This window comes from Aquarana catesbeiana, linkage group LG02 (genome assembly GCF_042186555.1).
Source record: "Aquarana catesbeiana isolate 2022-GZ linkage group LG02, ASM4218655v1, whole genome shotgun sequence".
Classification (NCBI taxonomy): Eukaryota; Metazoa; Chordata; class Amphibia; order Anura; family Ranidae; genus Aquarana; species Aquarana catesbeiana.
The window spans coordinates 452,701,426-452,715,776 of NC_133325.1; the positions used below are offsets into that span (position 1 = coordinate 452,701,426).

Consider the following 14,351-nt stretch of genomic DNA (forward strand, 5'->3'; position numbering starts at 1 on the left):
ACTGAGGCACACTGACATCCCCCCCCTCCCCATCAATATAAAATGGGACTGAGGCGCACTGACATCCCCCCCTCCCCATCAATATAAAATGGGACTGAGGCGCACTGACATCCCCCCCTCCCCATCAATATAAATGGGACTGAGGCGCACTGACATCCCCCCCCCATCAATATAAAATGGGACTGAGGCGCACTGACATCCCCCCCCATCAATATAAAATGGGACTGAGGCGCACTGACATCCCCCCCCATCAATATAAATGGGACTGAGGCGCACTGACATCCCCCCCCCCCATCAATATAAATGGGACTGAGGCGCACGGACATCCCCCCCCCCCCCATCAATATAAATGGGACTGAGGCGCACTGACATCCCCCCCCCCATCAATATAAAATGGGACTGAGGCGCACTGACATCCCCCCCCCCCCATCAATATAAATGGGACTGAGGCGCACTGACATCCCCCCTCCCCATCAATATAAAATGGGACTGAGGCGCACTGACATCCCCCCCCCCATCAATATAAAATGGGACTGAGGCGCACTGACATCCCCCCCCCCCCCATCAATATAAATGGGACTGAGGCGCACTGACATCCCCCCCCCCATCAATATAAATGGGACTGAGGCGCACTGACATCCCCCCCCCCCCCCATCAATATAAAATGGGACTGAGGCGCACTGACATCCCCCCCCCCATCATCAATATAAATGGGACTGAGGCGCACTGACATCCCCCCCCCCATCAATATAAATGGGACTGAGGCGCACTGACATCCCCCCCCCCATCAATATAAATGGGACTGAGGCGCACTGACATCCCCCCCCCCATCAATATAAATGGGACTGAGCTGAGGCGCACTGACATCCCCCCCCATCAATATAAAATGGGACTGAGGCGCACTGACATCCCCCCCCTCCCCATCAATATAAATGGGACTGAGGCGCACTGACATCCCCCCTCCCCATCAATATAAATGGGACAGGCGCACTGACATCCCCCCCCCATCAATATAAAATGGGACTGAGGCGCACTGACATCCCCCCCCCCCCCCCATCAATATAAATGGGACTGAGGCGCACTGACATCCCCCCCCCATCAATATAAATGGGACTGAGGCGCACTGACATCCCCCCCCCCATCAATATAAATGGGACTGAGCTGAGGCGCACTGACATCCCCCCCCATCAATATAAAATGGGACTGAGGCGCACTGACATCCCCCCCCTCCCCATCAATATAAATGGGACTGAGGCGCACTGACATCCCCCCTCCCCATCAATATAAATGGGACAGGCGCACTGACATCCCCCCCCCATCAATATAAAATGGGACTGAGGCGCACTGACATCCCCCCTCCCCATCAATATAAAATGGGACTGAGGCGCACTGACATCCCCCCTCCCCATCAATATAAAATGGGACTGAGGCGCACTGACATCCCCCCCCTCCCCATCAATATAAAATGGGACTGAGGCGCACTGACATCCCCCCCCTCCCCATCAATATAAAATGGGACTGAGGCGCACTGACATCCCCCCCTCCCCATCAATATAAAATGGGACTGAGGCGCACTGACATCCCCCCCCTCCCCATCAATATAAAATGGGACTGAGGCGCACTGACATCCCCCCCATCAATATAAATGGGACTGAGGCGCACTGACATCCCCCCCATCAATATAAATGGGACTGAGGCGCACTGACATCCCCCCCCCCCCATCAATATAAATGGGACTGAGGCGCACTGACATCCCCCCCCCCCCCCATCAATATAAAATGGGACTGAGGCGCACTGACATCCCCCCCTCCCCATCAATATAAAATGGGACTGAGGCGCACTGACATCCCCCCCCCTCCCCATCAATATAAAATGGGACTGAGGCGCACTGACATCCCCCCCCCTCCCCATCAATATAAAATGGGACTGAGGCGCACTGACATCCCCCCCCCTCCCCATCAATATAAATGGGACTGAGGCGCACTGACATCCCCCCTCCCCATCAATATAAATGGGACAGGCGCACTGACATCCCCCCCCCCATCAATATAAAATGGGACTGAGGCGCACTGACATCCCCCCTCCCATCAATATAAATGGGACTGAGGCGCACTGACATCCCCCCCCCCCATCAATATAAATGGGACTGAGGCGCACTGACATCCCCCCCCCCCCATCAATATAAATGGGACTGAGGCGCACTGACATCCCCCCCCCCCATCAATATAAAATGGGACTGAGGCGCACTGACATTCCCCCCCCCCCATCAATATAAAATGGGACTGAGGCGCACTGACATTCCCCCCCCCATCAATATAAAATGGGACTGAGGCGCACTGACATCCCCCCCCCATAGGCGTGCACAAGGGGTGTGCCAGGTGTGCCTGGGCACACCCTAATCCTGGAGTTGGCAACCCATCAATTGTGGGCAGGTGACAGGTAAGCCGCGATCCTTACTTGCCGACCCCCAGAACCTGGACAGGACAGGCGGCTGGAGTGGAAATTAATGGACTGATCTGTATTTTCTTCTGCAGCAGCTGAAAGTAGGCTTCTCCTCCTTCCTCTCACTGATATTCAGCTGCCACAGGAGGAAAATACAGGGAATTGGTACCAACGTATGCCACCCCTCTTGTCCCAGTTCCTTTTCTTTCTGCTGCCCAGGTCCCTCTGTGTGCTCGCCTGCTCCCCACCATTGTTTTAGGATAACGAGTGGGCAAGAGGCCGGTTAATATGTCACAAAGGCATATGTGTTGGAGCTTTGAGGTGCACACCCTAATACAATAGGCTGCGCACACCTATGTCCCCCCCACCCCATCAATATAAATGGGACTGAGGCGCACTGACATTCCCCCCCCCCCCCATCAATATAAATGGGACTGAGGCGCACTGACATCCCCCCCCCCCCAATCAATATAAAATGGGACTGAGGCGCACTGACATCCCCCCCCTCCCCATCAATATAAATGGGACTGAGGCGCACTGACATCCCCCCTCCCCATCAATATAAATGGGACAGGCGCACTGACATCCCCCCCCCATCAATATAAATGGGACTGAGGCGCACTGACATCCCCCCCCCCCATCAATATAAATGGGACTGAGGCGCACTGACATCCCCCCCCCCCCATCAATATAAATGGGACTGAGGCGCACTGACATCCCCCCCCCCATCAATATAAATGGGACTGAGGCGCACTGACATCCCCCCCCCCCATCAATATAAATGGGACTGAGGCGCACTGACATCCCCCCCCCCCCCATCAATATAAAATGGGACTGAGGCGCACTGACATTCCCCCCCCCCCATCAATATAAAATGGGACTGAGGCGCACTGACATCCCCCCCCCATAGGCGTGCACAAGGGGTGTGCCAGGTGTGCCTGGGCACACCCTAATCCTGGAGTTGGCAACCCATCAATTGTGGGCAGGTGACAGGTAAGCCGCGATCCTTACTTGCCGACCCCCAGAACCTGGACAGGACAGGCGGCTGGAGTGGAAATTAATGGACTGATCTGTATTTTCTTCTGCAGCAGCTGAAAGTAGGCTTCTCCTCCTTCCTCTCACTGATATTCAGCTGCCACGGGAGGAAAATACAGGGAATTGGTACCAACGTATGCCACCCCTCTTGTCCCAGTTCCTTTTCTTTCTGCTGCCCAGGTCCCTCTGTGTGCTTGCCTGCTCCCCACCATTGTTTTAGGATAACGAGTGGGCAAGAGGCCGGTTAATATGTCACAAAGGCATATGTGTTGGAGCTTTGAGGTGCACACCCTAATACAATAGGTTGCGCACACCTATGTCCCCCCCACCCCATCAATATAAATGGGACTGAGGCGCACTGACATCCCCCCCCCCCCCCATCAATATAAAATGGGACTGAGGCGCACTGACACCCCCCCTCCCCATCAATATAAATGGAGTGCGTTACCCTGCAGACAGAAGCGCATTGCAGGATCCCTTATTGTGCTCACCAAGAGAGTAGGGGGAAGGGGGGGTACCTACTCAGTACAGAGCATTTGATAAAAGGACTCAGACTGGAGGGTAACTATTGAAGGTGGACCTCTTCACAACAGGGAAACTATTATTTCCTGAAGGGGAGATGAATGGCAGCCCCCGATTTCTTCTAGGAGAGAGCTAATTATACCTTTATATATTTTGGTTAGATGTATAGCATATTTTAGGGCAAGTACCAAGAACAAGAGACCACCCCCTCAAAAAGAAAACATAAAATGTATAACATTGTATGTATGTATTGTATGTAGAAAGCTTGTCTCTCCTGCACACTCAGAGGACACTTTCACCTAATGGATCCTTGGTGCCCCGTGTCCACCACTAGAGGCTCACTACAGAGCTGCAATAAAAGCCTGAACGTGCACTCCGCCTCAGCAGCTCACAACTATTTCCTGCCTTTTCAAATACAAACAGCTGTAATGACAACACTATAAAACACAAACACAAGGATAGAGAGCGAGCCCGGTACCTGAGGCTCGGACACAGCCGCCATAATGTTCTCCCGGTGACAGCTCCCGCCAATACACACAGCAGCCGCCTCAGAATTGGCGCTCTGGACTGGAGGCGGGACCACCGGCTTGTCCTCCAATCACAGCAACTCTAGGGGGTGGGGGAGAGTATGTGCGTTCCAACACTCGCTTTAGTTATGTGGCGTGTGTTCCTCCAATGTCACTTCCGAATTTACACTGTGGTATAGTACTGGGGATGAAAAAAGGAGTTCAAATGCGAACATGTTGATATTTTATTGGGAACATTTATCAATACCGTCTTGATGCCAAATTGAACTTTAAAGAGGAACTGCAGTCTGCTTACAAAATTTGTAATAAAAAAAATCTTTGCCATTCTGAAGCTTCCCTCCAACCGCTTTGCATATTATTTTATATATACTGTGGTTCTGTACTTGCCAAATATGCTGCAGAAATCTCCCTCCACTGAGTCTGGCTGCATCCACTTTAACTGTGGGCAGATGAAGCTGCTGCCTGTTCACTTCCTGGATTTACACAGACACACAGGCACAGCTCCAGCTCTGCAGCTCTCATTGGCCCTCTTATGATTAATCCCCCCTCCCTCTCTGGTAAACTCTCACAAGAAACAACAAGGGCAGAAGATTTAATAGATGGAAAGATGAAAAAATGACTGAAGGTCCGCTTTAACCGCTAGCTGCCCGCCCACTGTCATATGACGGTGGGACGAGGCAGCTCTCGTTCTGGGCGGACGTCATATGGCGTGATCTGGGGACGCGATGCGCGTGCCTGGCGGCCGCGATGTCCGCTGGGCACCCGCGATTGCCGGGTAACAGAGCAGGACCGTGGATCTGTGCATGTAAACACACAGATCCACGTCCTGTCATAGGAGAGGAGACCAATGGTGTGTCCCTTGTACATAGGGACACCGATCGGTCAGTCCCCTCCCCCCACAGTTAGAATCACCTCCCTAGGACACACATTTAACCCCTCGATCGCCCCCTAGTGTTAACCCCTTCCCTGCCAGTCACATTTACACAGTAATCAATGCATTTTTATAGCACGGATCGCTGTATAAATGTGAATGGTCCCAAAAATGTATCAAAAGTGTCCGATGTGTCCGCCACAATATCGCAGTCACAATAAAAATCGCAGATCGCCGCCATGACTAGTAAAACTAAATAAACATATAAAAATGCTATAAATTTATCTCCTATTTTGTAGACGCTATAACTTTTGCGCAAACCAATCAATATACGCTTATTGCGATTTTTTTTTACCAAAAATATGTAGAAGAATACATATCGGCCTAAACTGAGGAAATAATTTGTTTAAAAAAAAAATTGGATATTTATTATAGCAAAAAGTAAAAAATATGTTTTTTCAAACTTGTCCCTCTTCTTTTGTTTATAGCGCAATAAATAAAAACCGCAGAGGTGATCAAATACCACCAAAAGAAAGCTCTATTTGTGGGGAAAAAATGATAAAAATTTCATTAGAGTGCAGTGTTGTATGACCGCGCAATTGTCATTCAAAATGCGACAGCGCTGAAAACTGAAAAATGGCTTGGGCAGGAAGGGGGTGAAAGCGCTCTGTATTGAGGTGATTAAGATGGTAGTAAACTCCCACCGGACACTTGTACCTGCAGGTAAGCTTATAATAAGACTTCACCTGTAGATACAAGGAATATCTCCTAAACGTGCACCGCTTAGGAAATATTCAGTGACGGTGTTCTATCAGATTACCGCTACCCATCAGACTGTGTAACAGAAGTGACATTCCAACCAAAAAATACTAACTGCACATGCGCTATGCGTTCCAACATGCATTCCACGGCGCTATGCGATCCAAACACTTCATGATCTGACGGGTAGCAGTAATCTGATAGAAAAACAATTTTGAAAGTCTAAAAGTTTAGCCAGGGCTGGCCTAAGACATTGTGCTGTCTGGGTCCAAGAATAAAATGCTGCCCCCACCAAAAAAAAAAAAAATAAAATCATGCCCACCAAAAGGCCTCCACAGCTATTATTTTGAATCATGATAATTACAACTAAAATAAAATTTATCAGGAAGTCAGATTTACAGGAAACAGCCTGAATGATTTTTGGCCAGAAAATTTGATAAGGGAGGGGGGCAGCCCGTCCATATGTACCACCTAATATCTCTATTTTGATGTGGAATATCTCTGAAATGTGAGATCTAACGTTTAAACCACTTGATCTTACCGGATCTAACGAATATCTATTAGCCTGGATGATTTTTGGCTGGAAAATTTGATAAGGGGGCCAGCCCCCCCTCATTATTTACTTAATAAGTCTCTAATGATCTAACGTTAAAACCGCTTGATCTTACCGGATCTAACAAATAGCTTCCAAAATAGCTAAGTGTTTGGTCAATTTTTTTTTTTTTTTGTTTCACAAAGGTTGGTCAATTTTTTGCTAAGGGGGGCTGATGACGGGTCAGCCCCCCCCAGCAAATAACTGTTAATATTGCTTCTTCTGTGTGAGATATAACATAAATAACGGTTGATCTAACCTGATCTAACGAAGATCTAACAAACTGCATAAGATTTTTTCAAAAATTTTGATATGGGGGGGGGGGGCTAACCCGGCAGAGGTGTCTATTGGGACATGCTGGGACTTGTAGTTCATACACAGAGAATCCTCCATAGAGGTCTATGGGGACATGCTGGGACTTGTAGTTCATACACAGAGAATCCTCTATAGAGGTCTATGGGGACATGCTGGGACTTACTATATTAAAGGAAATTATGACAAACTAGTCAGAAAATTCACAGGGAAAAAAAAAGCAGCTAAATGCAATATGAGTTTAAAAAACCGCAGGTAAACGCAAATGCTTCCATATGAGTTTTTCTTGCATTTTGTATTCTCACAAATGTGAACAGCTGTTAGGCATGTTTTGTATTCCGATAGACTTGTAAACAAACAAAATCCCATGGACACAGGCCCTTCATCTTCTCCAATACCTCAAAGGAGAAGGTCAAGATCCCCACTGCGGGACAGAGAGACTGAAAATCGGTTTCACCGGAGATGTCACAATCGCATCATCCAGAGATACAGAACGCAGTCGTCGAACATGACTGAAGATCAGCTGCGCCAGAGACATCAGGACCCTGACGTTTCAATGGAATATACGCCTCCTGAGGTCAATCGGAACCAGCCAGATCCGGGGAGCATCCAGAGCCCCCATCTTCATGATCAGCAGAGGGAGGAGCATCCTACTTGCAGAATCTGCCAACAGCAATTGGAAGAGGGAGCAGAGATCCACAGACTATCCTGTTCCCACCAGTTTCATGCCCTTTGCATCTTCAGATGGGCACAAAAGAGGAATTCCACCTGTCCCATCTGCCAGGAAAGGTTCCCTTGGTATATGACGGTAAGTGTCTTACATCTGTTTTTTTTTCCCACATTTTAAAGGTGATTTTTTTTTATTAGCTGGATAAAATGATATAAACTTATTTAGTTGATTCAGAATTTTACCTTCGGGAAACTCTTAATAAATGTAATTTCTCTCTTTTCACATACAGCGTACAATTGTCATAGAGAATTATGGAACCCTGAAGTTGATGATCCCTGGCTCACTCTGGGCCAGCCGGGCCTCATTTTCCTTTGGATTTGACAACAGAGAGCCAACTATACAAGGACTGCCAGGTAAAATATTAACACAATATTTGTTGGGTTAGCGGGAAAAAAAGCCTTCTGCTGTGTGAAGGAAGCTTGGGTTGGTTACAAAATGAAGAATAGCTTTGTAATCATTCAGCAGGAACCGGCCAACATTTGGTCAGCAGTCTGTCCTACAGATCATTAGACTGGCTTAAGTCGAAGGGACATTCTGGAAAACCAGCATCCAATAGCCCTCACAGCCAATCAGCTGATCGGTGTATTCTGCCGGTGGGGGAGGTGGAGTCCCCATGTCAGAATACAATAGCACAGAGGGGAAGGTCGCCTCACCAATGCCGCTTGTGTTGGTACGGCAATCTGTCAGGGTTTTTTTTTTTTTATTCAACCTGCTGGGTTGAATGAATAAAAAATTGTAGTACCGGGGCATAAGAATCATGTCTGCTGCTTTATTCAAATTGACTACTTAGCTGCCAGACCACACAAAATTGATATCTAAGTGAAGAAGAGTGAGTAGAATTCTCACTACTGGTTCCCCAAGAAGAAATAAAATGCCACACACATGGGGATCAATGCATCCTCTATATAGATATAAAAATGATTATATCATCTGCTGATGAACATATTTATTATGAAAATTAGGTTAGAATTGCAGATAATTGTCCTGTGTTTGTCCTGCCCTGGAGTTCCTTGCTTTAAATATCTGTAGCAGCAGTTAGGCCCCTTTCACACTGGGGCGGTGGGGGCGTCGGCGGTACAACAGCGCTATTTTTAGCGCTGCTGTACCGTCGTTCTTGCAGCGGTATTCGGCCGCTAGCGGTGCGGTTTTACCCCCCGCTGGCGGCCGAAAAAGGGTTAAAATCCCTCGTACAGCGCGGCTATAGCCGCGGTATTGCCGCGGTATAGCCGCGCTGTCCCATTGATTTCAATGGGCAGGAGCGGGGAAGGAGCGGTGAATACACCGCTCCTTCCCCGCTCCAAAAAAGCGGTTTGCAGGACTTTTTTCACCGCCCTGCCTGCGCACCGCTTCAGTGTGAAAGCCCTCGGGCTTTCACACTGAACAAACAGCGGAGGCTGTTTAGGGGCGGTTTTCTGGCGGTATTTTTAGCGCAATACCGCCTGAAAACCGCTCCAGTGTAAAAGGGGTCTTACAGAGGGGGGTATATTCTCCATATTGGATACAAAATATATTTAATAACATACAGAAAATAATAGAAGGACATTCTGCCTGGACATTCTCCTGCTACTGAGGATAATGTCCTAAGGTCACCGCTGTGACTGTACACAAATGAGAAAAAGGTTAAAAGTAAAGAAATAAGATTTGGAATGTGTCTTTAGCATTAGACAGGAGGAAAGCCTCTCCAATTTACTAAACATCATTGTTTTTGCAGGCCAAGATTCTCCCATACATCATATCAGAGAATCCAAAACTTTAATATGGGCCCATTGGCCTGAAGAACAAGAGCTCCAGAGTTCCGGAAGCGTCCAGAACACTGACAGAAACGGCTCTACGGTGGACCAGAACCAGGCAGAACCGGGGAGTGCCCAGACTCCACCTCCTTGTAACCAGCACAGCGATGAGCTGCCTGAATGCAGCGTCTGTTTACTGGAAATAGAAGAGGAAGACAAATCTTCTAGACTACCCTGTTCCCACCAATTCCACAATGACTGCATCACCAGGTGGATGGAACAGAGCAGAACATGTCCACTCTGCCGGGACGGGGTCAATCATCATATATGGGTAAGTGTCCTACATCTGTTAATCTTTTCTATCACTTTTACTATTTCTGAGTACAAGTGATTGTTTTTTAATATCTGGCAAAAACATTTAGAAATGATTTTGTTCATTAAGAGCATTTTCTTTACGAAACCCTTTGATAAATCTAACTTTTCTTCTCTCACCTACAGTCCACATTTGATCTACCAAATTATGGACGGATGGCCGTTATCATCCCTGGACTATTATCATCTCTACAGCCACCAGTTAGGATGGACTTTGATCGTGAAGCACTAACTTTACGAATTCATACACCCACCAGAGATGAATAAGGGAACGATTTCAGCAGCAGTAGGTAAGCCATGCCTGATAGAAGGATAGATTTCCCCCATTACAATAGTTTTCTTTACAACTAACAAAATGATCACTTATTGTAAAATAGGGATCCTTATCCTTGTGTGATAGCTTTGTGAATGGAGCCTAATGACACCCAATCCCGTTATAGTGAATGTAATCTATGAGGTTTGCTATAATGCAGGTCCTTGTTACAGAGCAATTAGATGGATAAAATCTATCAATAAATTGGTGAATCAGATAAATAAAGCCTTCTACTCTGTAAAGGAAGTTTGGGTAGTTACAAAATGAACATTAGCTTTGTATTTGCTCAGAATCATGTTCGCCAACTGATTTGGATTGTCTATTAGGGGTAAATGGCGCTACCTTACCAGGGTACCTTGATTTATAATTGGATGAACCTTAAAGGGACAAAGAAATCAGAAAAAAATATATAATAAATACACCCCTTCTATCATTCATTAGGTAGTGGATCTAGGTGTCCAGCATTACCTGAATGGACTGTACTAACAGGTCAGTTTCATCCCTACATGCAGGCGTGCATCGTGTGGCTAATCATCATAAATAGATTAAGTGACAACCTATAAAAATTGGTATATGACAATCCAGTAAAATAAAATAAATAAGACACCACAATAAAAACTTATGTTGATTCCCACAATGTGTCCAAGTGTGCTTATAAGTATAAAGGTGAATCAAATAATCCCAACATTAGGTATATAGTGCAGCACCACACATTAGATAATAAAAATTAATAAGAAACTGGTGAAAAAATTAATGAAAAAATTATTAGTGAAAAATGGTAGAAGAAAAAAAAAAAATATATATATATTGTAATGTATCAAAGTCCAGTAACAGGAAGTGAAAACGTCCGTGGTAAGTGACTTTCGTGAGAACAGCTGATCAAATCCAGTGACTTGCGGTGCTCCCCCTCAAAGGTCCCCACTCACCAGCTCCCTGCACCCCTGCAGGGGTAGTAGGCATGTGGTATCTGGCACCAATATGATGTATATGGGTCCTCAGGGTCCACCGCTCCAGCTGTGAGGTGTCCTTCAGTATATCCTCATATGAAAGAGACAGGGCTCCATAGTGTGATACTTTTTAATTAGTTTATTTTTGCTATCACAGCACAAATTAAAAGTTTAAAATCCGGGCTGACTAATCACAAAGCGTGTATTCTATATAGTATGGAGGGTGCAGTGCGTCTGGAACCATCAGCTGCACGGCGTGCGCCTCAGCTGCGTTCCACACTCTCCTAATTCCGCGTGTGACGTCAGTGCGTAGCTCCGCCTTACGCGTTTCGTCATCGACGTTATCAAAGGCGCGGCGCCTTTGATAACGTCGATGACGTAAGGCGGAGCTACGCACTGACGTCACACGCGGAATTAGGAGAGTGTGGAACGCAGCTGAGGCGCACGCCGTGCAGCTGATGGTTCCAGACGCACTGCACCCTCCATACTATATAGAATACACGCTTTGTGATTAGTCAGCCCGGATTTTAAACTTTTAATTTGTGCTGTGATAGCAAAAATAAACTAATTAAAAAGTATCACACTATGGAGCCCTGTCTCTTTCATATGAGGATATACTGAAGGACACCTCACAGCTGGAGCGGTGGACCCTGAGGACCCATATACATCATATTGGTGCCTGATACTACATGCCTACTACCCCTGCAGGGGTGCAGGGAGCTGGTGAGTGGGGACCTTTGAGGGGGAGCACCGCAAGTCACTGGATTTGATCAGCTGTTCTCACGAAAGTCACTTACCACGGACGTTTTCACTTCCTGTTACTGGACTTTGATACATTACAATATATATATATTTTTTTTCTTCTACCATTTTTCACTAATAATTTTTTCATTAATTTTTTCACCAGTTTCTTATTAATTTTTATTATCTAATGTGTGGTGCTGCACTATATACCTAATGTTGGGATTATTTAATTCACCTTTATACTTATAAGCACACTTGGACACATTGTGGGAATCAACATAAGTTTTTATTGTGGTGTCTTATTTATTTTATTTTACTGGATTGTCATATACCAATTTTTATAGGTTGTCACTTAATCTATTTATGATGATTAGCCACACGATGCACGCCTGCATGTAGGGATGAAACTGACCTGTTAGTACAGTCCATTCAGGTAATGCTGGACACCTAGATCCACTACCTAATGAATGATAGAAGGGGTGTATTTATTATATATTTTTTTCTGATTTCTTTGTCCCTTTAAGGTTCATCCAATTATAAATCAAGGTACCCTGGTAAGGTAGCGCCATTTACCCCTAATAGATTTTCCATTAACATTTAACTCACTCCCTTAGGGGGTAAGTGTAAGGGGAGGCTGCAGGCCTTTAGGTTCGTGAGCGCGGAAATCCGTCCCTTATGATTTGGATTGTCTGCTTAGCTGCCAAAGGCTATAAAGCTCTTACAGGGCTAATTCACTAATATTTGATACCTCAATTGTTGGTAAATGGTGGAGGTACGAGTGAAGCTCCTGGTGTCACCGAGGACATGTGTAGAACCCATTCGTTTCCCAGGAAGCAATAAAACCTAACAGAGGTTCTAAGCTTTCCTTGCTCTATGGAAAACAAAAAAAGAAAATATTTTATTGGATGATTCATTAGCTGCTGTGGCTGAATCAGGATATGAATGCAAGAGACAAGAACCTGTCCACTGTGATGGCAGAGGGTTACTTGGCTAATTCCGATTTGTGTCTTTTCTCCCAAAACTGCCTCCTTGACCACTGTTGGGTGACAGTGATTGTTTTGTTAGCTGGTATAATTATTTAGAACATTTCTTTTGCTGGTTATTTATACTTCTTTTATGAAATCCTTAATACATGTTTCTTCTCTCCCCACAGATACAACTGCTGGACAGATTTCATAGATAGATAGTGTGTTTGTTGTGTTTGCAGTGTGTGTGTTTATGTTTGGTACGGGCAGCACAGTGGCATAGTGGTTAGCACTCATGCCTTGCAGCACTGGGTCCTTGGTTTCCTATTCCAACCAGGATATTACCTGCATGGAGTTTGCATGTTCTCCCTGTGCCTGAGGGGGTTTTTCGCCGGGCACTCCGGTTTCCTCCTACACCCAAAGACATGTTTAAAAGGTGTGGTGAATGATTAGAGTAGGGACTGGCCAGAGAGGGATTACTTTGACGCAGTTGGCCAGCTTAAAAATCCCTGTTCTTATGCAAAGTGTATTAGAAAGGGTGTATAGCAGTGTGCAGAGTTTTCATGCAGAATTTTCAGTGTTAACATGTGGTCACACCCCTTTATCACCTGAGATATAGATATATATACACATACACCTATAAGCTCTCCTACATCCAGGGCCAGCACCAGCATAAGGCTTCTTAGGCAGCCACCTCAGGGCGCAATGATAGGAAAAGGGGGGGCAGTACATTTTTCTTGGAATTCAGATTTTTAACTGTGCTGCAGACATGTGTTTTTTAACACACTCCCGGCCGCCGATCACTTCCACAACTGCCAATTTGCCGCTCCCTCGTCATGTGGGAAAGGAAAGCAAGCTGGGAATTTATTTGAAGCACGTCATGTCAAAATAGGACAAAATTTTATCAGGCGCTTTCACGCTAAAAAAAGCACCTGAAAAGCTCATGAAAAACTATTTCAATTAAAATCAATGAATGCTTTCACACTGGGGCTGTGCGCTGGCAGGGCGGTGAAAAAATGCCCCTCTCCATTGAAATGAATGGAAAGCTCTTCAAAAGTGCTCAGCGTTTTACTGACAGTTTAGAAGCGCCTCAGTGTGAAAGGGGCCTTATGAACAGAAGACAGAGAAAAAACTTGGAGGGCGGGATGGGGCCCCAAAATTCAAATCCAATCCAGGCAGGGGCGGCTCCAGACAATGTTTTTTTTGGGTGCCATGGTGGTGCTTGAGGTAAAAGTGAGGGTGCTAATGCGGCGCGCTACTGCACACCTGTGGGAGTGGCCAGCAAGTGGCGGTTTCTTCATTGCATACAATGGTGATCAGTATGTCCTGGCCTCTGTATACCAATAAAAACTCAAAAAATGCAGCACAACCCTACACTTCCTTTATACAATCAACAAATGTATTACATAATAGTAGTGATGGTGTCACCCCCTCTGCAAAAATATTTTGAGAATTTGCAGAGCAAATAATGGTAAAACCCCTTACATAAA

The 14,351-nt window shown here is 46.1% G+C and overlaps 1 protein-coding gene across 1 annotated transcript in view; it reads right to left on the minus strand.

The window, feature by feature from the left end:
• Window positions 1-4,589, minus strand: part of CLSPN (claspin) — a 109,008-nt gene extending 104,419 nt beyond the window's left edge. Inside the window, exon 1 of the mRNA XM_073615595.1 lies at window positions 4,478-4,589. Within this exon, the coding sequence (XP_073471696.1) occupies window positions 4,478-4,501 (24 nt within the window). The 5' untranslated portion in view covers window positions 4,502-4,589. The remainder of the gene's footprint in view (window positions 1-4,477) is intronic.
• Between the last annotated feature and the right edge of the window lie 9,762 nt (window positions 4,590-14,351).